The following is a 24,650-nucleotide window of genomic DNA, read 5'->3' as shown; positions in this document are numbered from 1 at the left end:
GAATGAGCAGATGCCCAAGTTACTGTTCTGCATATTTCTGTGATGGGGGTGTTTTTTTATGAAAGCTACAGAAGTGGAAACAGACCTCATGGAATAAAGTTGAACCCCAGATGGAGGTTGAAGACTGAGGGTACAAATAGCGATAGGTAATGGAATTCAATAGCCACCTAGAAAGTCTTTCTTTTGAGACTGAGGATCCATTAGACCTCCCTGAAATTGAAAGTACCAGTTTAGGAGATTTTCTGAAAATGTTTGTTCTATTCAGAAAGAATGCCAAAGCTCTCCTGACAATGAGCGTATGTAATATTGTCTCTCATGGTGTGGCTTTTGGAAGCATATTGGGAAATGTATAAGTTGATTTATGCAGAAGACAGAAGACACTTCTGGGAGGAACTTTGGGTATGGTCTCAGTGTGACCTTACTCCTAAAAAAACATTGTGAAGGGTGGGTGTGCCATTAGAGCCCCTATTTCTCCAATGCACTGAACCATGATGATGCATATGATGTCTATTCATATGAAGATACATAAGTGACTATGCGGCTGTGAGTTCAAAAGGAGGCTTTTTAAGGTACTTGAGGACAAGGTTAAGGTCCATGTTGATATTGGATGACTGACTTGTGGAAAAAGGTTACCCATACCCTTGAGGAATCTTTTTATTATAGGATGAAGAATGTTTTCATTGTGGAATAATGTATAGATAATCCTGATATTTTAGATCTAGCACTTTTGTTTAGTGCTAGTGGGATGTGGAAGCAATGTGTTTTGAGTTATGGTTATGTCATACCATATTTTGAATCTTTTTCATTTCTACATATACATGTGGGCTGTGTCTCGACTAGCCAGTTTTTCTGGAAAATCAGCGCTTTTCTGGAAAAACTTGCCAGCTGTCTACACTGGCTGCCTGAATTTCCACAAAAGCACTGACTTCCTACTGTAAGAAATCAGTGCTTTTTGCGGAAATAGTATGCTGCTCCCGTTCGGGCAAAAGTCCCTTTTGCACAAAACTTTTGTGCAAAAGGGCCAGTGTAGACAGCTGAGATTTGTTTTCCGCAAAAAAGCCCCAATTGCGAAAATGGCGATCGGGGCTTTTTTGCAGAAAACGCGTCTAGATTGGCCATAGACGGTTTTCCGCAAAAAGTGCTTTTGCGGAAAAGCGTCCATGCCAATCTAGATGCTCTGATCTGAAAATGCTTTTAATGGAAAACTTTTCCATGTATGCTCTTTCTTTTCTTATCTCCTTTTCTGCTCTTCTTTGAGCAGGACTTTATATGTAAGAGAAATTGTAGGAAAGGCCCCAAAGAGACTCATGTTCCTTTGAAATAGGAAATGATCTCCTAACAGATGATTTGGAGACAGACTGTGAACATTTTTTGGTTTTGATTGTGGCAAATAGGTCTATTTTTGGGACCCTCCCCCCCATGCTGAAATGCATTTGGAGTACAATAGAGTTCAGTACTCATTTGTGTTCTTGTGAGAATGTCCTGCTGAGAGTATACATTTTGACAACATCCTCAATAAGGGTGTGTCTAGACTACAGAGTTTTGTCGACAAAAGTGGACTTTTGTCGACAAAACTATATCTGCATCTACACTACAGCTGAGTTCTGTCGACATAACGTCGACAGAACTCAGCAGTTTTGTCGACGCTGGTAAACCTCATTTTACGAGGCATAACACCTTTTGTCGACAGAGTTCTGTCGACAGAAGGTGTTATTGCATCTAGGGTTGTGTCTAGACTACAGGGTTTTGTCGACAAAGCAGCTTGCTTTGTCGACAGAACTGAATGTAGTCTAGACGCTCTTTGTTGATAGAAGCTTTGTCGACAGTATCTGTCGACAAAACTTCTGTCGACAAAAGCCTGTAGTCTAGACGTACCCTAAGATCGAAAGAAAGAAAGAAAGAAAGAAAGAAAGAAAGAAAGAAAGAAAGAAAGAAAGAAAGAAAGAAAGAAAGAAAGAAAGAAAGAAAGAAAGAAAGAAAGAAAGAAAGAAAGAAACGATTATCTCAAAGGTACTGCCTTTCATCATATCAGGGATGGCTACTCCCAAATTCACTCATCCTGCAATGAAGAGTCCTCAAGGGCATGGGTGATCTCTTCCCACTAATCAGATGTTCTACATCACTATTGAATCATAATCTAGTTGTGAAGTGCTTGAGAAACCCTCCTTTTGTGTCAAAAATTGATAAAAAAGGAAGCAATGTGTAAGAATGGTTGTTTTTATTTTTTACATCAGCAAAGTAAATTCAAGGACACTAACAATTAGTATTTTATACAGTGCTATCTATGGACAGAGGTGTCTTAGTGATATGTCATTTTGGTATCTTTACAAATGACTAGTGGTCTTTTACTTTATTTCATTTTGCAATTTGTAATCTAAATCATAATGCTACAGAATATTGCTTCCAATGTACTATGTAAGCCCTGTAAAGACTGAAAGATTATATCTGTAATGCTTTGACAACAAATTTGTTGGAACAATATAGAAGAAGCCACCTGACATGTTTGGAGAAAAAGACAGCAGGTTAAATTGTAGTTGGAGCATTTAAATAGAGAAATCTGAATGGATGTTTGATCATTTGCAGCAAATGCGTTAGGTGATGGATGGATTGCTGTGATGTTGTCTGTAATACAGGCTACAGCACATAATTCAGTGGCGTGTGATTGATTCCACTTATTATCTTGGGTTTAACGTAGCATGATCCAAGTTTGCAAGACAAATATATGAACTTCAATTTACAGATAGGGTTCAGGAGACAGAATGTGGGTTATGTGTTTCAAGAGAAATTTGCTAATAATTCTTTGATTCCTTGTGTTGACAAAGAAATCATGACCTGAACTAACAACCTCTAGAAGAAAATGAATAATTCAAAGAGACTGGTTCTTTGCTGTATTTTCTCTGTGATTAATAAAAGCTTTCATTAATGAAATCAATGTTCAAATAGATATAATTTAATCGTGATGAGTCAGGTCTGTAGAAGTTGCTAGTGTGCACATACACACACATACATACACAAACACGTTTTGTGGGCTTATTTTGCTAAACTTCCTCTGGTGAACTTGAGACTGTTTAATTGCAAAATAACTATTAAAACTAACCTAAAATTGTTCTTGGGGCTTTAATTCTATTTTACTTTCAATGTTGCCATATATTGGGTATAAATATTGATAGGAAAATCCCTTTTCACTTATTACTAAGTGCTGAAAGTGAAGTCTCAGTCCCTTCAACACTGTATCACAGTATGCTCCACATGCCTGTGTGTGCTTTAAAACACCGATTCAGGAAAACTCTCAGAGGGTACGTCTATACTAGCCCCCTAGATCGATCTAGAGAGGCTAATGAGGGCAACCGGAATTGCAAATCAAGCCCAAGATTTAAATATCCCGTGCTTGATTTGCATGTTCCCAGCCAGTTGCCATTTTAGAAATTGACTAGCCCAAAGTAACTGCCCGTGTCTACACATGGCAGTGAAATGGGATTCCGATTTAAAGCCCTAACTCGAATTAGCTCGTATTCCTCCTGCAATGAAGTTTACCAGCTAATTCGAATTAGGGGCTTTAAATCGGAATCCCGTTTCACTGCCATGTGTAGACGTGGGCAGTTACTTCGGGCTAGTCAATTTCTAAAATGGCGACCGGACGGGAACATGTAAATCAAGCGCAGGATATTTAAATCCCGGGCTTGAATTACAATTCCGGTTGCCCTCATTAGCCTCCCTAAATTGATCTAGGGGGTGAGAGTAGACATACCCTGAATTGCCCTCAAACTGCTACTGTAACCCTACTCCAAATGAGCCCAGAGAATGGGCCAAGACCAGAGCAATCCCTGGTCCCAGGGATGCAAATGGAGGCCTTCCAGAAATGTGTTGGATACTATGCAGGATCCAACTCTTGTGTCATCCCAGTAAATTCTGTCCCTGCTGCTTACATGGAATTGCACTGTTTTCTCTTCTGAAAGGAATCAGAAGACTATACAATAACTATTATTTGTAGAGAAGCAGAGGCCCAATTTGGGCCTTATACAATCAAAGTAAAAGACAAGCTTCAATTAATTAGGAACTGGATTGTGGTTTTTTGGTCTTTTTGGTAGAACTCTTTAGTCAAAATGTTTAGCACTGCTACTTTTCTAGTGTTCCTGAGACTTCTGCTTCTTCAACATAAAATACGCTGTTTACCTTTGCCAGATGTGGCTGGTAGCACCCATGCTGATCTGCAGTATTAAGGCAATAAAAGTCTTTTCTTTACATAGTCAGTTCTTTTCATGGTAGAACTGTGAGGTAGTTTAATGCTTGTTAGACTGATGGCTGATCATGGAGATGTCCACTGCAATAAGAAATGAATAAAGATTGTTTTGGAATTTCTTTCACATAATAGAAATATAAAAAAACAACAAACCTTTTGGAAGACAGTCTTTGGAAACAAATTAACTTACCAACCAGGCATTTTCTTGAGGGAGCCTGACACATCGTTGGCTAGGACATCAACAGAGACATCTGCAGAATGTAAACCTCCTGGTTGGTATGTGAGTAGTGTATGGTAACCACATTTGTGATCACATCATTAGTGTCAGAACATGACATGCATATTTATCTTGCATTAGAGCCTTCTGTTTTTGTAATCTCTTCTTTGTGAAAATAAGTACAGACAGCATGAATACAGTCAGTGGTGCCAATTATAGCTGGAAAACCAGCCTAGTGGAAAAGATTTCTTCTTTTTCAATCCTTTGCTGGTTGAAAATCACAGGAAGCTGAAGATGTGTAAAATAAAATAAAGATTGGTAACAGAGAGGGCATTAGGCAAGGAAAAACTGTTCCTGGATCATTACCAAGAATAAGGTATGATACTCACTGATTGGTAAAAACCCAAAATAGTTTCTGCTCCTTGATTAGATGATTGAAATTCGACAAACAGGAACAAGCATATTTTCCTCTGTCAGTATCCTTGTTTACATGACAAACAACTATTCTGAAAAAACGGCTGGGGAGAAACACCTATTTGCACAATTGTTTTTAGGAAAGTAAGAAAATGCTGAAAATCAAAAACAGAGTATCCATTTCTAATTCTTGTTTTGCACTATTCGTACAACTCTAGGAGTAGAAGGTATTTTTATTACTCATCTCACATATGAAATTCCTCTGACTGATTTCTGTACCAACCCACTAATGGTCTCTGTGGTCAATATTTTGTCCCCAAAGGAGCCCATGGAGCTTTGAAATAAGAAAGTCAGAGGCATATGTATAGAATTTGGCCCTATGAGTTTACCAGAGGCGTAAAGGTATATTAGAATTCACAATCAAGTTTTGCCAATATTTAGAACTAGTCATCAATAACTCAAGTCATTCCTTTTGTAGACTTTTAAGAATTAAATCTAGGTGCAAAAAGGAATTGTATATGTGGGAAGCAAAAAAGTGTAACCTGTATCTTTGTCACAGATGTTCAAAGAAGTTGTTTTGTGATGCACAGGGGCAGAGAAGCCTGCAGGTCACATTTTGCAGAGGGTATTTGATGCCAACACAAGTTAAGGAGTAGCAGCATTACCTAGAACCACAAATGGTCAGGAAATGTACGTAGTTCTCCTGTTTTGTCTTCTTCGGTTACAGTGTCTGAGCCTCATTTGCACACAGATATTCCAATTATGTCAAACAGTGCAAGAGATTTCTGCTGACAAATATTCACTAGGATGAAACAACTAAGCTGTTTTTCATTGTAATCCACAGTGGGATTTAAATGCTTTAAATTCTAAACTGAAATTCTAAATTAATTCACAGGACAAACACTCCCGCTGCCAATAAAATGTTCATGAATAATGACCACCATTCTTTGCCATATTTAAGAAAATAAAACAGAAAGGAAAATAAATTCCAAGGGACAGAACAGAGAGTTATTTGGAAGAAGGAGAGATGATTATAGCCTAAATAGCAAGTTGCCTTAATACTACTTACTAAGGTCACATGAAATTTAATCAGATTTCTAAAGGACCCATCGAAGTCTTCAGCAATGAATGTCAAATGTTGAAATTATGTGGAGTGATAGATTCTTGCTTATTGCCAAGATTTTGATGGAAAACTTTTAACATTTTTAAGAGTATATGAGAGAAGTTTACACTTTTGTTACTGACAAATATGTTATTAAAAAAGAGTTCCTGTTGAAAGTGCATTTCATGCTAAATTAAATCTGGTTAACAACCCAAACAGTATTATACTTTATTTGAAAAAAGCCCACACCTGTTAAAATTGTTCCACATTGTGGGAAGTTTTGAGAAGATGAGCTTCCTTATTTGCATCTGACAAATAGATGCACATAAATCTGAGTACTTGCACCTTTAATTGCCTAACTCTAGATGCAAACTATGCAATTACGGGCAAAAGTATTTAGATTTACACTGCAGTATTCATTCTGCAGGCACAAGAGAACTACCCTTAGTTGTCTAACCAATTATTTATTTTGGCAAACTTCCTCTACAATGCAGTATGTACTAACAGCACTACATAAATGATGAAAAATACTGAAAGCCTTAGCTGCTTATTCTGTGCTCTGATGAATATGCTAGCCAGAGGATGGCACATTGTATTTCATAGACAACAGAAAACATATAAAAGAACTGCATGTTTTCAAGACAATAAAATGTTCTGAGACACTGCATGTGCCTGAGAATGGGGTGGTACGTGACTGTCTCTGAAGACTTACACATGAAGGGATTTTCAAGGATTTTGTGGTGTTCCAACTGATGAGGACAGGGTAATATACACTTGTTTCTCTAGTCTTGTAAAAAAAATTTCTTTTAACTTACACTCAATGCATCTGATTAGTAGTAGCGTAATTTAGTCCCCTTGCAAATAATCTACCACTTATAGCCACAAATATCTAAAAGACAGTGAAGTTGAATCAAAAGTTATTTTGATTCAACTTACTCTATGCATGCAATGTCCTACTGAGGAGATGGAGGGTGCAGTAAATGAAGACAATCTCACATATTGACAGCCAAAATAGCAATGACATGTCAAAAAAGATCAGGCATGCCTCACAATATAACATCTTAACAACAGACTACTAGAGCCATCCCTAAAAGGTTATGCTATCTGGAATGTATACGTGGAAGTAAAGAGCAGCACTGTTTTGGCTTTCATTGACACAGCTGCATAATGGTAGTGAATTTCCTAGACATATTACAAGCCTCCTCAATATGCCCAACTGGAAAGCTTCAGAGCAACCTTGTACTGTTGACCTCTTCTGCTGAATCAGTGTCCAGTGTCTCCAAGAGCTCCGCCAAGAGAAGCTTGTAATGACACTGAACCTGGGACTATCTAGTTGCAAACCACTGAGTGCCTATGTAAACTGAGACATGCAGAGAAAATGCTGGGGAAGGGCATAGAAACTGAATTACAACAGTTTTTTTTAACAGAAAGCAAATATTTAGATTCTCTTAAATATTTAGGATTATTTTTTAAAAAATCTTGAACTAGAGACAACTGCTCAAAATCTGCTTTAAATATTTATTGTGAGTCCAAAAACAAAGAAACAAATCATCCTGCATTTGGCAATAGCAATGCTGACACTGTAGAATCTGCTCTACACCATTTGCATAAGTATTTACAACTATACTCACCAAATTATATAATTCAATTAAAGTAGACCTTTACATCAATACAAAAACAGTCACACAATATAAACCAGTTGTAAAACTGATGCAGACATAATTCTTATTTACCATCTGCAGGGACAAGGATAATGGAATGGCATATTTGAAGCTCAACTATGTTATAAAACTGTCATAGTTTTAATTTCAATGCAAAATGGGAGATACATAAATCCCAATTTCTTCTAATACCTCAAATAATGCTCCTTATTAGTCTCCAATTCAGACCTCCTATTCTGAGAAATATTTTCTAAAATAAACTACATAAAATGAACCCCATAAAATGAATGCAGGAGAGATAATTAGCTTACCGTAGAAGGTTCTGAAGCAGAGGTCAGATTTGTATAATTTAGAAGTAACACTGTGGGATTCTAGGTACTAGAAGTTGAACAATTTTAGAAACTTTCAACTGATGACATTCATGGAAGTTAGGTTAATAGAAGCCCTGTAGTCCTTAACATGAATTCATGCAAGCATTTAACAGTTCCTTCTACCAAAAAGTAAAGAACCTTGCACTCTGTGAAACACAATTTCTTCTTTCCAGATCATATTTTCCCTATGCAAATGATAGATTAAAAATCAGAAGTGATGTAATAAGATGAAAAGATTTTACTTTTTAAAAAAGTTTTCTCTAGTCGTAGATTTTTTTATGTAGGGTTTCCTATATTCTAATAAAATATCCCCCAATTTATTACATTTTTAAAGTTTAGCAAACTAAACAAGTGTGGCCAGCCTGAAGTCTATTACCTAAATAAGGCATACGGAGTTCTACAGTGCAGCCTCCTACATTTTTATGAAAATTTATGGAACACAGGAGACTATAAGTCCCATCATATCCTGATCAAGATGGAACATTGCATGATTTTCTTGATATCCCTTCTTGCCCACCATTTCTATGATTGTATGATATAATCTGTAGTCTGCATAGAAGACATATTGCAAATGAAGTACCCAAGCTCTTGCTTCATTTTGTGTTAATTGAAAGCCTTGCTGATCAAGAACTCTAAATTTTTGCTTGTGTCAATGGGAGTGCCAAAGCTTGCAGAGTTGATCCCTGACTTCTACACTAGGAAATTATTTCAAAATAATAACTCCCAAAATAACTATTTTGAAATAGTGTTTCCACACTACAGGGAAGCCTTGAAATAAGTCCGAGGCAGGCTCTTTTAATGTAGATGCACTACTTGACTTAGAGCCTCATTAGGGAGTAATTACTTCAACTAACTCAGGGGATTAGTTATTTCAAAATAGCAGCAGGAACATCCACACCACTGCTATTTTGAAATAACTATTTTGAAATAAGTGTTACTTCCCATTGAAAGGAGGAGTTATTATTTTGAAAAAATCTTATTCTCAAACCACTGAACCTGAGCTAATGGCTTCAATTTTAGATAAAATTTATAATTACGAATGAAAAAAAAATTTCCTCATACAGAAATGGACCTTTTAAAAAATCCAAGATAACTTTTAAGCTATTAACTCTCTTAAGTGCTGAGGGTCCATTTACCAATTGTCATTTTGGTCTGCCTATTTTGCAGATTGGTCTACCACAACAAAAAAAAAGCTTTTTTTTAAAGACAAAAACGTCAAGCAAAATGACATCAATATTGTAAAATCTAAGTATAATATACAGCACTGATATGCTCAATGTCCATGCATTTAAATTCCTTTGTATGAAAATTTATGTTGATTATGTCTTCAGACTGAGCTTTCAGCATACTCACCCCTAACAAGAAGTTCTGCCTCATCTGATACACTGTCTGCTGTGGTCTGTACCCTGCAGCCATATCTCCCAGCATGCATCAGAAGGATGTTCCTGATCATTAAATCTGCAGAGGATGCTTGCTGAAAGAGGGACGAAGTGTGAGTTTAAAATGTTGTAAATCTGCCCAATTCAATGTGGTTTAAGGGGGCTCTTTGCATAATGTGGCAAAATCCCCGTTGTAGGTTTTACAGATTATATTAAAATAATTATCAGAATACAAATACCACTTGTTAAGGAATGCAGGGGGAAGTGATTTTAATAAAATTATCCACAGAGATTAAAGGGCATTTTTAATGTCTAATATACTTAGAAAATAATTAAAGAAAAACCTTTAGATTGCTTAAGAAATAATTACCCACACATGCTTACATGCACAGAGAAATGCTTTCCAAATGGACAATAAATAGCAAATGTATTAACTAAACCAAACAAATAGTTCATGTGCAATTGTTAGTTTTGAAATGACTCCTGTACTGGTAGATGAAGTACAGGCAGTCCCCGGGTTACGTACAAGATAGGGACTGTAGGTTTGTTCTTAAGTTGAATTTGTATGTAAGTCGGAACTGGTACATATTGTAGGGGAAACTCTAGCCAAACATTTCTCCAGAGCTCAGTTTTATTCTCCCACACCTCACTTCCCTCAGTCCTTTATTCTCAAGCTGAGGTGTCTGCTGAGAAAAGCCACTCCGCATCTCCCTGGTCTGCTGGGGGGGGAGGGTGCTAGCTTCACGTCTCCCTGGTCTGCTGGGGGGTAGCAGCTAGTGTGGGGTTGCCTCACTCCGTTTGTAAGTAGGGATCCGATGTAAGTCGGATCCATGTAACCCGGGGACTGCCTGTATTATTAATGAAATCAGGCAGGGAAATAGGACTACTGTGAGAAGAGATCCCATTTTCTGTGTTCTGAGGAATAGTGTTAATTGCAGTTATTGGCTCTTTTGGGAGGAGACCAAGTTTTCTGGAAAAGTTTCTGATGATTAATGTTCAGGTGGATAACTGAAAATTAACAAAAAATTGAATAAGTGCAAGAAATGCCCTGCTCTCCCATCCACTTTAGAATTTGTATGTACTTCCAGGTGAAGAGCGCACTCCACTAATGACTGACTAAATAAAGAACATGAAATAATGGGAGTCCTTGCTTTTGTTTGTCAAAGTTCTAGTCAACAGTGATCAGTGTCCTCAAAAACTGTGCCTGGAAACTAGCAAGAAGCTAACAATTCAACTGCCCTTTGGAGCATTAGTAGCTGTGTATGAAAATTTGTGCTATTTAATAAATTCAAGTGATGCTTCTAGCTTCTGGATGCCCCAGACAACAGCCACACGAAAATCTGTTGTCATAAATAGGAATTGTTCCATTGGCTTGAGTGGGCCTTAGAGATCACACCTCCACACATTAATGACTTAATGCTGATTCTTTGCTCCTTTGCTAGGGGAAGGGATATTTCTCTTTGGGTGACAGACTTTCATATTCAGGAGGTCAGCATACCATTCCAGTTCCATTTTTCACCTGTGCTTAAAGTATATGCATATGTGACTAGCTCTTGTTCACAAGAATTCTTTTGTCGTGTTTTAAACTATGACAGCAAAACTTCCATACTCCATTCCAATTAGGTTTCGATTTCATAATCATCAAAAAGTATGTCCAACACAAGTATAGAATCATACTATTCTAGCATAGTAGCATGTTAGCAGTGTAACTCCCAATTCCCCTATTAACAATAAGAACGATCTTACATTTTATAATGCTTTCCCCTATAGAGGGCTTGTCAAACTTCTGTGCTTGTGAATATGATAAATGAAATTGAGAGCCAGCACAATGTATAAATATCTTTGAAATTCAATACTGAAAACTTAGAAGGAACCTTACTGGTGCAGAAACCTCATGCTGATCCTCTTTTAAGAAATACTGAGTGCTCTCAATTACTACTGTTTTCAGTGGGAGATAGGAATGAAGCCTATTTTGAATATGCAGAGGAATACTGGATAAAGAGGTCCTGTATGGAGTATAGGAATGAATTTTATCCTTAAGTGTAGTCTACACATACTTTTTGTACTAATTTAAGTATTTCATTTAAGGATGTTATTTTTTATGGGCCTAGTTTAATTGTACCTCTCCTAGTGCAGATTCAGGATAGTCTGTACTACTATATGCCAATACAGTTAACACAACACAATTTTTATGTATAGGCAACCCTTATGTAGTACAGTAATGCAGCCACTTCTGGGTGGCACTCAATTAAAAAGACAACACCCTGCAATACAACAAAATAAGCAAAGCAGTTACCAGTACCAAATTCAATTTGAACTACAGACTGAATTAATTAGAGATGTGCAGGAACCAAACTTTCTGTTTTGAAGGAAATTATTGATTTTGAATGTTGATTTCATTCCCAATCTGAATTTATGCATCACATTTGAAATTTCCCATAAAACAATTTTTTGAAAAATAAACATAATTTGAAATTAAATTTAAACCTTTCATTAGGATAAAAATCTTGACTTTTTAAAATGTTATATTAAAATTATAATCTAAAATAAAAATCCAAAATAAAATAATTTTGAAAAAAAAAAAACCTCTGAAGCATTTCATTTTGATTAGGACATTTTCAAAACTCTTTTGTTTCAACTTTTTTTAAACTAATTTTTTTTTCAAAACTGGTATGTCCCTGGAAAGTTTTGCTTTTCATTAATTGGCATTTTCTGATGGAAAACTGTTCAACTATACTAAGTTTACACTACTAGGATCATGCTTAATTCTCAGCACCTAATCTATGATTAAAAATACATTAGGGTTTCTAAGATATAGCCCACAAAAGGTCTAATTTAAGAGCTGTTCATCTACGATGGGAATAAAAATTAGAGGAAGACCTGGTGCAAAGCGTCATAAACAGTGCAAAATCTACATACGATGCTTTCTCAACATAATTTCAAGAAAGTAATAGAATATACTATTAGAATATACTATTAAAATAGAATATACTATTTAAAATGACCATATAATAAGGACAATGCCAATATGCACAGAATTTGCAAGAGACGGTTGTGGTTTGGTGTGTCAGAGGTGACATAGTCTTGCTGCCAATTTCCCAACCCTGGCAATGTAGCCATCATATAAAACCCATCATTGATTTGGTCTCAAAAGCCATCTCTGACAGCCAATGGTAGCTTACACACATAGTAGACGACACCTTGTATATATTTTTGGCTAGAACTCAGAATTTGTTGTGCTGTATATATATATATATATATATATATATATATATATATATATATATATATATATATATATATTTAGCATATTAATAACCCATGGTTAACAGAATACTTCATTTTACTGATAAGGGCCATGGATTAAAATTTTGAAGTTTCTGACTTCTGGTTCCATGTTCAATTCAAGCTGATTCCTATATAGATTCCTATCTCCATGGTAGCCATGCACTTATCAGGAGCTCAGCTACAGTGATGATGATATTTGTCCTTTAGTTCTGCAATATTAATGAATGTACCCATTAATCAGCTTTTATGATATTTGATTGTTCTAGTCTTCATGTTCTGGATTGAAAGGCGATCACAAGGTATGGCTAGAAAGAAAACCACCCCACTATCATATGGTGGAATTGGTTATTACTGTTATTTGTATTATGGTAGCACCTAGGAATCACAGAAAAGGATCAGTGCTGGGGGCTGTACAAACACATAACAAAGACAATATCCTTCCCCAGAGAGTTAACAATCTATCACTCAGAAAGGCCGCAACAGGTGGATGAAATAGAAAAACTGGATGGTGGTAAAATGCAGGATAAGATAACGACACATCAGATATAACAGTGATTTGCAGGCACCAATAGCCTATGTTTTAAAATTTAGGAATTAAAATTTAGGTAAGAATTTTTAAAATAGGAAATGGTAAGCAGGGAGAAAGCATGGAAATGTTGCTTGTTGGAGAAGTAGACAGATGGATGACTGAGGCTGCCATTGGTACCAGGGAAAATGCAGGAGAAAATGGCACAACGAACTAATAGATCTGATAGTAGAAAGTTAAGATGTTGCTTTGCCCTCTGAAGTTTCTGACACTGCTGGAGGCAGGATACTTTAATGTATACATCAATGATCTAACCAAGTACAATTCAGAAATTCTATGTTCTCTTCTGAAGTTTCAGAAAGTCTCTTACATCACTCTAATCTTTGCTAGGAAATATTAGCATTTGTCAATAGTTGAACAGAAAAGAAATACACACTATTTCATTTCTATAAGGAGTTGATTTAGGGATAAAAAGTTTTTAATTTTCCTAACACAGTAGTGCTTGTTAGGCACGAAACATGGATTACTCAAGAAGATGAATGTTTCTGATATAAACTTCAGGCATTTAAAGGATAAGACTGAAATCAGTCCACATTTCAGTATCTCCTTCGAGTATAATCTCCATTTAATATGGGCTTTCTTCCGAAGGGGGAAGAAAGCATTATAGATAGCAACTTTCTTGTTTAATTGCTAAGGAGTTTTCTCAAAATCTTTGTTGTCACTCTAACTACTACAGGGTTTGTAACTATATGAATCCTAATATTCTCATCAGTAAAATAATGTGTATTTAATCTGCATGCCTAAATAAATCGATAAATTGGCAGCAATTGGAAGTATTATTGCTATAAAAAAGGAAGACAAGTGCAATAAAATGGATCCCTGTGAAACATTTATATGTATTACAGAATAACAGCATGTGTGTGGGGAAGAAAATAAAGTTTGCTTGTTTTTAATATAAATTGATCTGTGGTTACTAATTAGTGGCCTGAAAATGGGAGGTGCTAAGTAGTAATCCCAGGGTAGTCCCCAGGATTTACAGGTGCTCAACATCTTGGAACTGGGCCACCTCACTTTCTAACTACATAAAAGTCACTCTAGAGATTTGTCCTCTGCAAATCTGGAGTTCAAGGATACCTCATAATATATCAGTACATCTGCGAAGGTTATAGCTGGTCCTTTAGGTTTAAAATTCTGGATGACAGTACATGTATATTTTATGGAGTTTGGGGCTGAGGAAGTCCTTTTTTAATACATAGTGCAGGGTTTTGAAACCTTGGAAAACCATCAAGAAATAAAGTTTTCATAAAGTAATGAAAATACTGTTGGTGAAGATGAAGATGACATTTCACCGATGCCTGAGGATTGTTTGTGCTGCTCCAGTTACACAAAACAGATCTAAAGTCATCTTAGTTGAGTACTAAACATTTCCCCAGTGTGGGCAAGGAGTTGTAGGTGATATAGAGCTGACCTCAAAGCTCCTACCGTATCCCACTTTTGGCTGCTGGTTTAAGGGGTCTCTCATACCTGGCTGCTCTCTAGGGCTACTGTCAATTGGCAAACATATGAGAACTTGTCACATTGCCTTGATTTACACCAAGGACTAGCCTAATGCTCAAACTTCCCCATGGTAGCAGAAAGAGAGAGTCAATGGAGGAAAGAGGCTAAAAACTGGCATAAAAGCCACCTTTTTGCACACACCCCATTCTCTTTTCAAATTGTGACAAAACTGGCACCAAAGAGGTTAAGTTTTTCAAAGCACTTGTCCTAACTAATTCCACTGTAGTGAATGACAAAACTTCAGTAGATTGCAATGGGAGCAGAGTTAGACCGAAGCAGTTAGTTTTTGAAAATCCTACCCCTGGAATATTACTCGGCCCTAGTAGAAAGATTAATGAATTTGCTTACTGTAAATGGTAATAAGAATGAAATAGACTGCATTTGTATGGGGATTATCATCTCCTGCATTGAAGACAACTCTTATAAAGGATGTATATATGGCCTTAACCTAACGTAAGTTAAAGGTTTGCCTTGGTGGTTTGGATGGGATCTAAAGGTCACAGAGATATCATTCAGAATCCTGTATTTACAGATAAGGAGCAATCACAGGTCAAAAAAATGGAAATGGTTTATCTAAAATATTGTTGCTGGTTAGTTGAATGTTATCTGAATCCCGATCAGACTCATTTTCCCTTATTTCCTAGGAACATTTAACAAATCTCGAGAGCTTCTTCAGCAGATATCATTGACCTTAAGTCAGACCTGAAACTCCTAAAATTTTACCAAACCTATAACCTCAGAAAAGAGATCACAGAGTAGAGATTAACACTGTTAATGACATGGGTGAGGGTTGTTCTGGGTGTCTTGAAAGATAGATGAGTATGTTGAGAATGACAAAAAGAAAGTGGAGGAGAGTTAGGATAGTTATGCAAACTGAACCATAAAAGAGTTGGGTTTAGTTTGAGGAAAGGATTGATGTTCAGACTGGTGTGTAAATTTTCCGAAGTGGTTCAATTCACCCTTAATAAAAGCAAAGTACAGTCTTATTGAGAAGTTTCAGAGGACTAGTTGTGTTAGTTTTTATCTGCAAAAAAACCCAAGGTGTCCTGTGGCACCTTCAAAACTAATAGATTTATTTGGGCACAAGCTTTTGTGAGATGCGAGTGGCAAAAGTTATCACAAAGTGGTCTTTGCTCATGAAAGTTTGTGCTGCAATAAATCTGTTAGTCTTTAAGGATTAGCCTACACTACAGCATGAGGTCGAATTAAGATAAGTAATTCCCACTATGTTAATCATGTAGCTGGTGTCAACATATTTTATATCATGTTTCCACACTGTCCACACAGGAGGAGGTAAATGGGAACAAATGCTCCCATCAGCTTCCCTTACTCCTCACGGCAACGAGTTCAGATGCTGGACGGAGCTGCTCTCAGCATTCGATTTACAGGTCTATACTAAACCCACTAAACTGAATGCCAGAAGATCGATCTGTGGAATGTCAATCTGCTGGTGAGTATAGATGTGGCCCCAGATGCCATAGGACTCCTAGTTTTTACAGTCATATTTTAGTTCATGTTTAGGTTTGAAGAAAAATACCATTCAGATTGGAACTCTTTTATAAGGACAGGAGTGCAGCAAAAATTCTCATACAGTAACCATTAAAAGTAACCAAAGCCAGAATCTCCATCTTCTACTTTTTCCACTTCTGTTGCTAAAATAGATTTAACATTTCAATAAGTTCAGAGACATGCTTTCCCTTTGGGTAGGATAAAAGAAAGTTTGTTAGAGTGAAGCAAGAAGAGTCAAAAGGTTTCAAAACTCGATCAGCATGATTTAGAATTGCCTGAGGTATCTGTCAATACATGCTTCTAATATTTTTAAAAGCTAAAATAAGTGGTATCAGGAAATTGCTACTTGTTGTGTGTGTTCTCTTCTAAGAAAAATCAGATCCTGGTTCAGTTAGTCTTTGGGAAGGCTGTATGCTATGACTTAGCTCTTCAGTCATGGTGTCAGTGGACACTTCTCTAGAAGTGCACTTTTAGAACAAATTTAAAAAAACATTGAAAACCACCCAGCTACATAGTGCATTTGGTATCTGAAATGTTTATATCTGCTCAAAATACAAGGTAAGCACCATAGGGCATGAAATATGTCATCTTCTTCTGTGATATGGCTAGAATTGGAAAGGAACCTAAGATAGTTAGTTAGGTTCCCAACTACCTACTGAATTTTAAAGGCAGTTGGGTGACTAACCTCCTTTGCAAATCCCAGCTTATATGTCTTGACCTGAGTACACTGCTGATCCTCATAAAAAAACATACAACACATAATAACAGCCATTTTGGATCAGACAATGCCAGCTGCCCCAGAGGGGATGAAGAAAACTGGTAATCATCAAAGGTACCATCCCCTGTCACTCATTTCTAGCCCTGACAAACAGAGTTTAAACAGATAAAATCAAATAATTAATAGTATGGCCAGTAATGCCATTTCTTAGGAATCCTGGTTCTTTTTCCTAGGACAATCAACTATTCTGAATTGTTTACATTATGCTCCAAAGTATCTCATTTATTAGTATATAGGTGGCCCCAGAATCCACAATTGCCATATCAATCCACTGTTTTATCTGTTGCAGTACTGCAACTTATCTTAGGTCACAGTTGTGCCCACAATGCTTCTAATTAGCTTTACCTTTAGGCTGCTGCATGGGGGTAATTTTTCACATACTAATCTATCTATCAACAACATTAGCTGCTGCCTTAGATGTGGTGGCCTAATTTCAGAGGTGAATCAAAGCTCAGGTTACCTGCACCTTTTGAATATGTAAATTATTCTGCTCTCTTCAGAGTCTCCTTCCACCCCCATCACCATGATATCAGAATGATTTATGGAGTTCACTTATGTGACTTACGATGAATTTATGATGAAAAATTAAAATTTTCATTCCATCCCTTACCTCAGATGTGAATAAAAAATGTGTTAATATTTTTGCTTCTGTTTCGTAAATGATAATAGGTTGTGAGTTGCTTTTCAGGAAAGTAACTTTTACGTGCAGATCTTAAAGTATAGAGGTTTGTACTCATTCTTGCTGTGAGAGTTTAACCATCAAGAGCAGTTGCTAGGAAACCTCCCTAGGAATCTGTCCCTCCTTTACCCATACTGAGATAATTCATAAACTCCCACTTTTTACAGGCTTTTCCCAATTATACAGTATAGCCTACATGCAACAGAAATGGAGCTAGTCACATTGTCTTTTCTACTCTTTGTGCAGTAGGTTGTCCAAACCCTACTATTTGTTTCACCCACCTCTGACAGGGAGCAGTCAAATAGTCAGGATGTCACTCTCCATGATGACTGTAATACCCTTCTTTCACTGAAAGACATTCTAACCACATCCCACCTTTACCTGTGTGAATATAATAATCCCCTCTCTTGCAAAAGAACCTAGAGGGCAATCTGGCTGTGATGTCAGACAGGAGAGTTCAATAGGATAAAGAGACATAAAATGATGTGTCAGCTACCAGATGGAGTTACAAACTTTCTCACCTTGCCCCCAACTCTTCTTTGTAAATCAATAGGGGGAAAATGAATTCTGTAGTCCTTACCGTCAGTGTAATCCTTACTTTGAGTGTTTCCTCTCCCTTTCTTACTATTCCCTATATGCTCACAATCTTTCATCCTAACATTTTCCCTCTTCCCCTTGGCCAGTGACACAAGTTGTTAGGATACAGATATTCAGGCCTTCCTGTAAAAGGCCTATGCTTTAAGAATGTAGGTGTATTCTTATCACTTAGCAAGTTACAGAGGTATAAAAGTAAAGGATGAAAACCACAGTCCTTCTAAATATGGGCCTTTCATGACAGTCTGGCTATGTCTACACTGCTGGCTTTTGCGGGCAGAGAGTATGCTAATGAAGTGCTCATTAGCAACTTCTCACACTTCATTTGCATAATCTCTGCCCGAGGCTTTTTGCTCAAGAAGTTTTTGCGCAAAAACTAGCAGTGTTGACAGATCTGTTTTGCATACAACCCCCCCTTTTGTGCAAGATCTGTTTACCTCCTTTTTTGAGGCATAAAGATCTTGGGCAAAAGGTTTTTTTTTTTTTGCGTAAAACGGATCCATCTACACTACTTGCTTCTGCGCAAAAAGCCTCAGGCAGAGATTATGCAAATGAAGTGTGAGAAGTTGCTAATGAGTGCTTCATTAGGAAACTCTCTGCTGGCAAAAGCTGGCAGTGTAGACATAGCCTCTGAGGCCTTGTTCTTAAGCAGAGGTCTTTGGCTAGAGCAGCAGGAACAGCCATAAACTGGGAACCATAGTCACATAATCATGCATCCTAAACCAGTCACATTGAAATAAGGCAGTTTAGGGCTCTTAGAAAGCCAACCGCCTCCAGATAAAGGGAAGAGCCAAGAATATTTAGAGAAATTTGCACTTCTCTATCGTTTATCTGGATGGCCTCTGGTTATTTTATTGTTTCTGTCTGTTGTATAATTAAATTTTCTGGGTGTAAGCCAATGAAGATGGTGGGACATAATTGGTTAGACAATCATGTTACAATATGTTAGGATTGGTTAGTTAAATACCAGTAAAATGGTTGGTTACGCTATAGCTGAGTATTACCTATATGAGTTGCAGGAAAACAGGAAGTCACCCCAATAAACATGGAACTGTTTGCATTTTTGGACTTTGGGCATTGCTGTTTTCTATTCAGGTGAGAATGATCATGGATGTGAGAGGGTAAAGGGATAAACCCTTTAACAAAGTGACACATCTAAGCTGATGTATGTACTAAATATTTGCTAGTTCAGTAAGTAACAGACACAGCACCATCAGAGTTTTGTTCTTTGGTCCCCTGTTTGAGAAACAGTGCAATGCTATTTGTAGATGTCCATAATTAAAGACATAATACACAGTCAAATAAGACAAAATGTCTTGTTAAGATATGCCTTTTGTTTTTTATTGTTATCACTGGTGCATGGGTAATTTTCATAGGTGGGTGTTTAGCATCAGTCACTATAAACTTTTCTGTTGGTGGAATTACTTGGTAGCTTTGTGGCACTACATAGAGTACCAGAATCGTAGTTATACTTAGTACCAGCATCACACGGGTAGCAAGAATGAATACCAAAATCTTATTAAGGTGTGTAAATGGTTTTATTATTAACAAAACCAATTAAAATTATGTTATGAATCTGTCATGGAAACCAAAGCAGTGACGAGGAGTCCTGTGGCACCTTATAGACTAACTGAAGTGTAGGAGCATAAGCTTTCGTGGGCAAAGACCCACTTCGTCAGATGCAGGTAGTGGAAATTTCCAGAGGCAGGAATAAATATGCAGGCCAGGATCAGGCTGGAGATGATGAGGTGATCCAATCAAGGAGGATGAGGCCCACTTCTAGCAGCTGATCTGGAGGTGTGAATTCCAAGGGAACAGAAGCTGCTTTTGTAGTTAGCAAGCCATTCACAGTCTTTGTTTAATCCAGAGTTGATTGTGTCAAACTTAAAGATGAACTGTAGCTCAGCAGTTTCTCTTTGAAGTCTGGTCCTGAAGTTTTTTTGCTGCAGGATGGCTACTTTTAGATCTGCAATTGTGTGTCCAGGAAGATTGAAGTGTTCCCCTACAGGTTTTTGTATGTTGCCATTCCTAATATCAGATTTGTGTCCATTGATTCTTTTACGTAGGGACTGTCCTGTTTGGCCGATGTATATAGCAGTGGGGCATTGTTGGCACATGATGGCATACATTACGTTGGTGGATGTGCAGGAGAATGTACCAGTGACAGTATGGCTGATCTGGTTAGGTCCTGTGATGGTGTTGCTGGTGTATATATGTGGGCAGAGTTGGCACCGAGGTTTGTTGCAAGGATTGGTTCTTGAGTTCGAGTTATTATGGTGGGGTGTGTAGTTGCTTGTGAGAATATGCTTCAGGTTGGCGGGTTGTCTGTGGGCAAGGACCGGCCTACCTCCCAAGGCCTGTGAAAGTGAGGGATCATTGTCCAGGATGGGTTGAAGATCACTAATGATGCGTTGGAGAGGTTTTAGCTGGGGACTGTAGGTGATGGCCAGCGGTGTTCTGTTGGTTTCTTTCTTGGGCTTGTCCCGTAGCAGGAGGCTTCTGGGTACAAGTCTGGCTCTCTCAATCTGTCAATCTGTTTGGAGCGCAGGTGGTATTCTCTTCTATCCTTCCTGTCAAAGGTAGGGGCCCGGGCAGAGAGAGGTGCATCCTGGAGGTGAATGCCTGGCTGCGACGATGGTGTCGCCAGGAGGGATTCGGCTTCCTTGATCACGGGGTGCTCTTCCAGGAAGGACTGCTTGGCGGAGATGGAGTTCACCTTTCTAGGAGCGGGAAGGCCTTGTTTGGACACAGACTGGCTAACCTTGTGAGGAGGGCTTTAAACTAGGTTTGTTGGGGGCAGGTGAGCAAAGCCCACAGGTAAGTGCTGCATGTGCGGGACTGGGAGATGGGTTGGAAATGGGGGGACTACGGCCTATAATGGCAACGAGAAAGGAGGGTCAGGGCACAACAGGGAGGCAAGATCAAATCAGTATCTTAGATGCCTATATACAAATGCGAGAAGTATGGGTAATAAGCAGGAAGAACTGGAATTGCTAACCAATAAATACAACTATGATATCATTGGCATTACAGAAACCTGGTGGGATGGGACGCATGATTGGAATGTTGGTATGGAAGGGTACGGCTTGCTCAGGAAGGACAGACAGGGAAAAAAGGGAGGAGGGGTTGCCTTGTATATTAAAAATGTACACACTTGGACTGAAGTGGAGATGAATGTAGGAGATAGCTGTGTAGAGAGTCTCTGGGTTAAGCTAAAAGGGGTAAAAAACGAGGGTGATATCATGCTAGGAGTCTACTACAGGCCACCTAGCCAGGTGGAAGAGGTGGATGAGGCTTTTTTTAAACAATTAACAAAACTATCCAAAGCCCAAGATTTGGTGGTGATGGGGGACTTCAACTATTCAGACATTTGTTGGGAAACTAACACAGCGAGGCCCAGGCTATCCAATAAGTTTCTGGACTGCATTGGAGACAACTTTCTGTTTCAGAAGGTTGAAAAAGCTACCAGAGGAGAAGCTGTTCTGGATTTGGTTTTAACAAATAGGGAGGAACTAGTTGAGAACTTGAAAGTGGAAGACAGTATAGGGGACAGTGATCACGAAATAATAGAGTTCATGATCTTAAGGAAAGGTAGAAGGGAGACCACCACAATTGAGGTAATGGATTTCAGGAAGGCAGATTTTGATAAGCTCAGAGAACTTGTAGGTAAGGTCCCATGGGAAGCAAGACTGAAGGGAAAAACAACTGAGGAGACTTGGAAGTATTTCAAAGGGACGTTGTTAAGGGCCCAAAAGCAAACAATTCCGCTGTGTAGGAAAGATAGAAAATATGGCAAAAGACCAGCTTGGCTTAACAAGGAGATCTTGCACGATCTCAAAATAAAAAAGGAGTCATATAAAAAATGGAAACTAGGACAACTAACAAAGGATGAATATAGGCAAGCAACACGGGAATGCAGGGGCAAGATTAGAAAGGCAAAGGCACAAAATGAGATCAAACTAGCTACAGGCATAAAGGGAAACAAGAAGACTTTTTATAAATACATTAAAAGCAAGAGGAAGACCAAGGACAGGGTAGGCCCACTGCTTAGTGAGGAGGGAGAAGCAGTAACAGGAAACTTGGAAATGGCGGAGATGCTCAATGACTTCTTTGTTTCGGTCTTCACCGAGAAGTCTGGAGGTGTGCCTAACGTAGTGAATACAAGCAGAGAGAGGGTAGGTTTAGAAGATAGGATTCACAAAGAACAAGTTAAAAGTCACTTAGGAAAGTTAGCTGTCAGCAAGTCACCAGGTCCTGATGAAATGCATCCCAGGATACTCAAGGAGCTGATAGAGGAGCCTTTAGTATCTGAGCCTTTAGCTATGATCTTTGAAAAATCATGGCAGACAGGGGAGATTCCAGAAGACTGGAAAAGGGCAAATATTGTGCCCATCTATAAAAAGGAGAACAAGAACAACCCAGGAAACTACAGACCGGTCAGTTTAACGTCTGTCCCAGGGAAGATAATGGAGCAGGTAATTAAGGAAATCCTATGCAAACACTTGGAAGGTAATAAAGTGATAGGGAATAGCCAGCATGGGTTTGTGAAGAACAAGTCATGCCAAACTAATCTGATAGCTTTCTTTGATAAGATAACGAGCCTTGTGGATAAGGGAGAAGCGGTGGATGTCATATACCTAGACTTTAGTAAGGCATTTGATACGGTCTCGCATGATATTCTTATTGATAAACTAGGCAAATATAACTTAGATAGGGCCACGATAAGGTGGGTGCATAATTGGCTGGATAACCGTAGTCAGAGAGTTGTTGTTAACGGTTCTAAATCCTGCTGGAAAGGGATAACAAGTGGAGTTCCTCAAGGGTCTGTTTTGGGACCCATACTGTTCAATATCTTCATCAATGATGTAGATATTGGGATAGAGAGTATGCTTATTAAGTTTGCGGATGATACCAAACTGGGTGGGGTTGCGACTTCTTTGGAGGATAGGGACATAATTCAAAATGACCTTAGCAAGTTAGAGAAATGGTCAGAGGTAAACAGGATGAGGTTTAATAAAGAGAAATGCAAAGTGCTCCACTTAGGAAGGAACAATCAGCTCCATACATACAAGATGGGAAGCGACTGTCTAGGAAGGAGCATGGCAGAAAGGGATCTAGGGGTCATAGTGGACCACAAGTTGAATATGAGCCAACAGTGTGATGCTGTTGCCAAAAAAGCAAATATGATTCTAGGTTGTATCAACAGGTGTGTTGTAAGCAAAACTCGTGAAGTCATTCTGCCGCTCTACTCTGCACTAGTTAGGCCTCAGCTGGAGTACTGTGTCCAGTTCTGGGCGCCACATTTCAAGAAAGATGTGGAGAAATTGGAAAGGGTACAGAGAAGAGCGACAAGAATGATTAAAGGTCTAGAGAACAAGACCTATGAAGCCAGGCTTCATGAACTGGGCTTGCTTAGTTTGGAAAAAAGAAGATTAAGGGGGGACATGATAGCGGTTTTCAAATATCTAAAAGGGTGTCACAAGGAGGAAGGAGAAAATTTGTTCCTCTTGGTTTCTGAGGACAGGACAAGGAGTAATGGGCTAAAAGTGCAGCAGGGGAGGTTTAGATTGGACTTTAGGAAAAAATTCCTAACTGTCAGGGTGGTCAAATATTGGAATAAATTGCCAAGGGAGGTGGTGGAATCTCCCTCTCTGGAGATATTTAAGAACAGGTTAGATAGACATCTGTCAGGGATGGTGTAGGTGGAGCTTGGTCCTGCCTTGAGGGCGGGGGGCTGGACTCGATGACCTCTTGAGGTCCCTTCCAGTCCTATGATTCTATGATTCTATGATTCCGCACTTCCTCGTACTAGAAGTGGGCCTCATCCTCCTTGATTGGATCACCTCATCATCTCCAGCCTGATCCTGGCCTGCATATTTATTCCTGCCTCTGGAAATTTCCACTACATGCATCTGACGAAGTGGGTCTTTGCCCACGAAAGCTTATGCTCCTACACTTCAGTTAGTCTATAAGCTGCCACAGGACTCCTCGTCGCTTTTGCAGATTCAGACTAACACGGCTACCCCTTTGATACTTGACACCAAAGCAGTGAAACCATCTTTATGTTTATCTATTCTGGAGCATAAAACTTACACAGGATTAATCTATATCAAGGCCTCAGATACTCACAGCTATCATGTGAGCCACACCTCTTTGGGACAGTACTGGACTGACAGAAAAATTCTTCTGTAGAGCTAGCTAATATCTCTTGAGGAGGTGGATGCTGAAGTGTTGCAGCTATGACATTACATCATTTCAAGCACCGAAAAGCATATAATAGTCCCTAATTTAAAGAGATGTTACTCATCTGAGTCCCAAAGTTTTCTATATTCCAC

General features: G+C 38.4%; 1 protein-coding gene across 1 annotated transcript in view; it reads right to left on the bottom strand.

Annotated features, from left to right (window-relative positions):
* Positions 1-24,650, bottom strand: part of CNTN5 (contactin 5) — a 1,036,023-nt gene that overhangs the window by 84,719 nt on the left and 926,654 nt on the right. The window contains exon 16 of the mRNA XM_089775740.1: positions 9,359-9,479. Coding sequence (XP_089631866.1) covers positions 9,359-9,479 — 121 coding nt within the window. The remainder of the gene's footprint in view (positions 1-9,358; positions 9,480-24,650) is intronic.

The sequence above is a fragment of the Pelodiscus sinensis genome, chromosome 1 (assembly GCF_052426305.1).
Source record: "Pelodiscus sinensis isolate ZL-2025 chromosome 1, ASM5242630v1, whole genome shotgun sequence".
Classification (NCBI taxonomy): Eukaryota; Metazoa; Chordata; order Testudines; family Trionychidae; genus Pelodiscus; species Pelodiscus sinensis.
The sequence above is the reverse complement of the archived record's forward strand: the minus strand, read 5'-3'. Positions and strand labels throughout refer to the sequence as shown.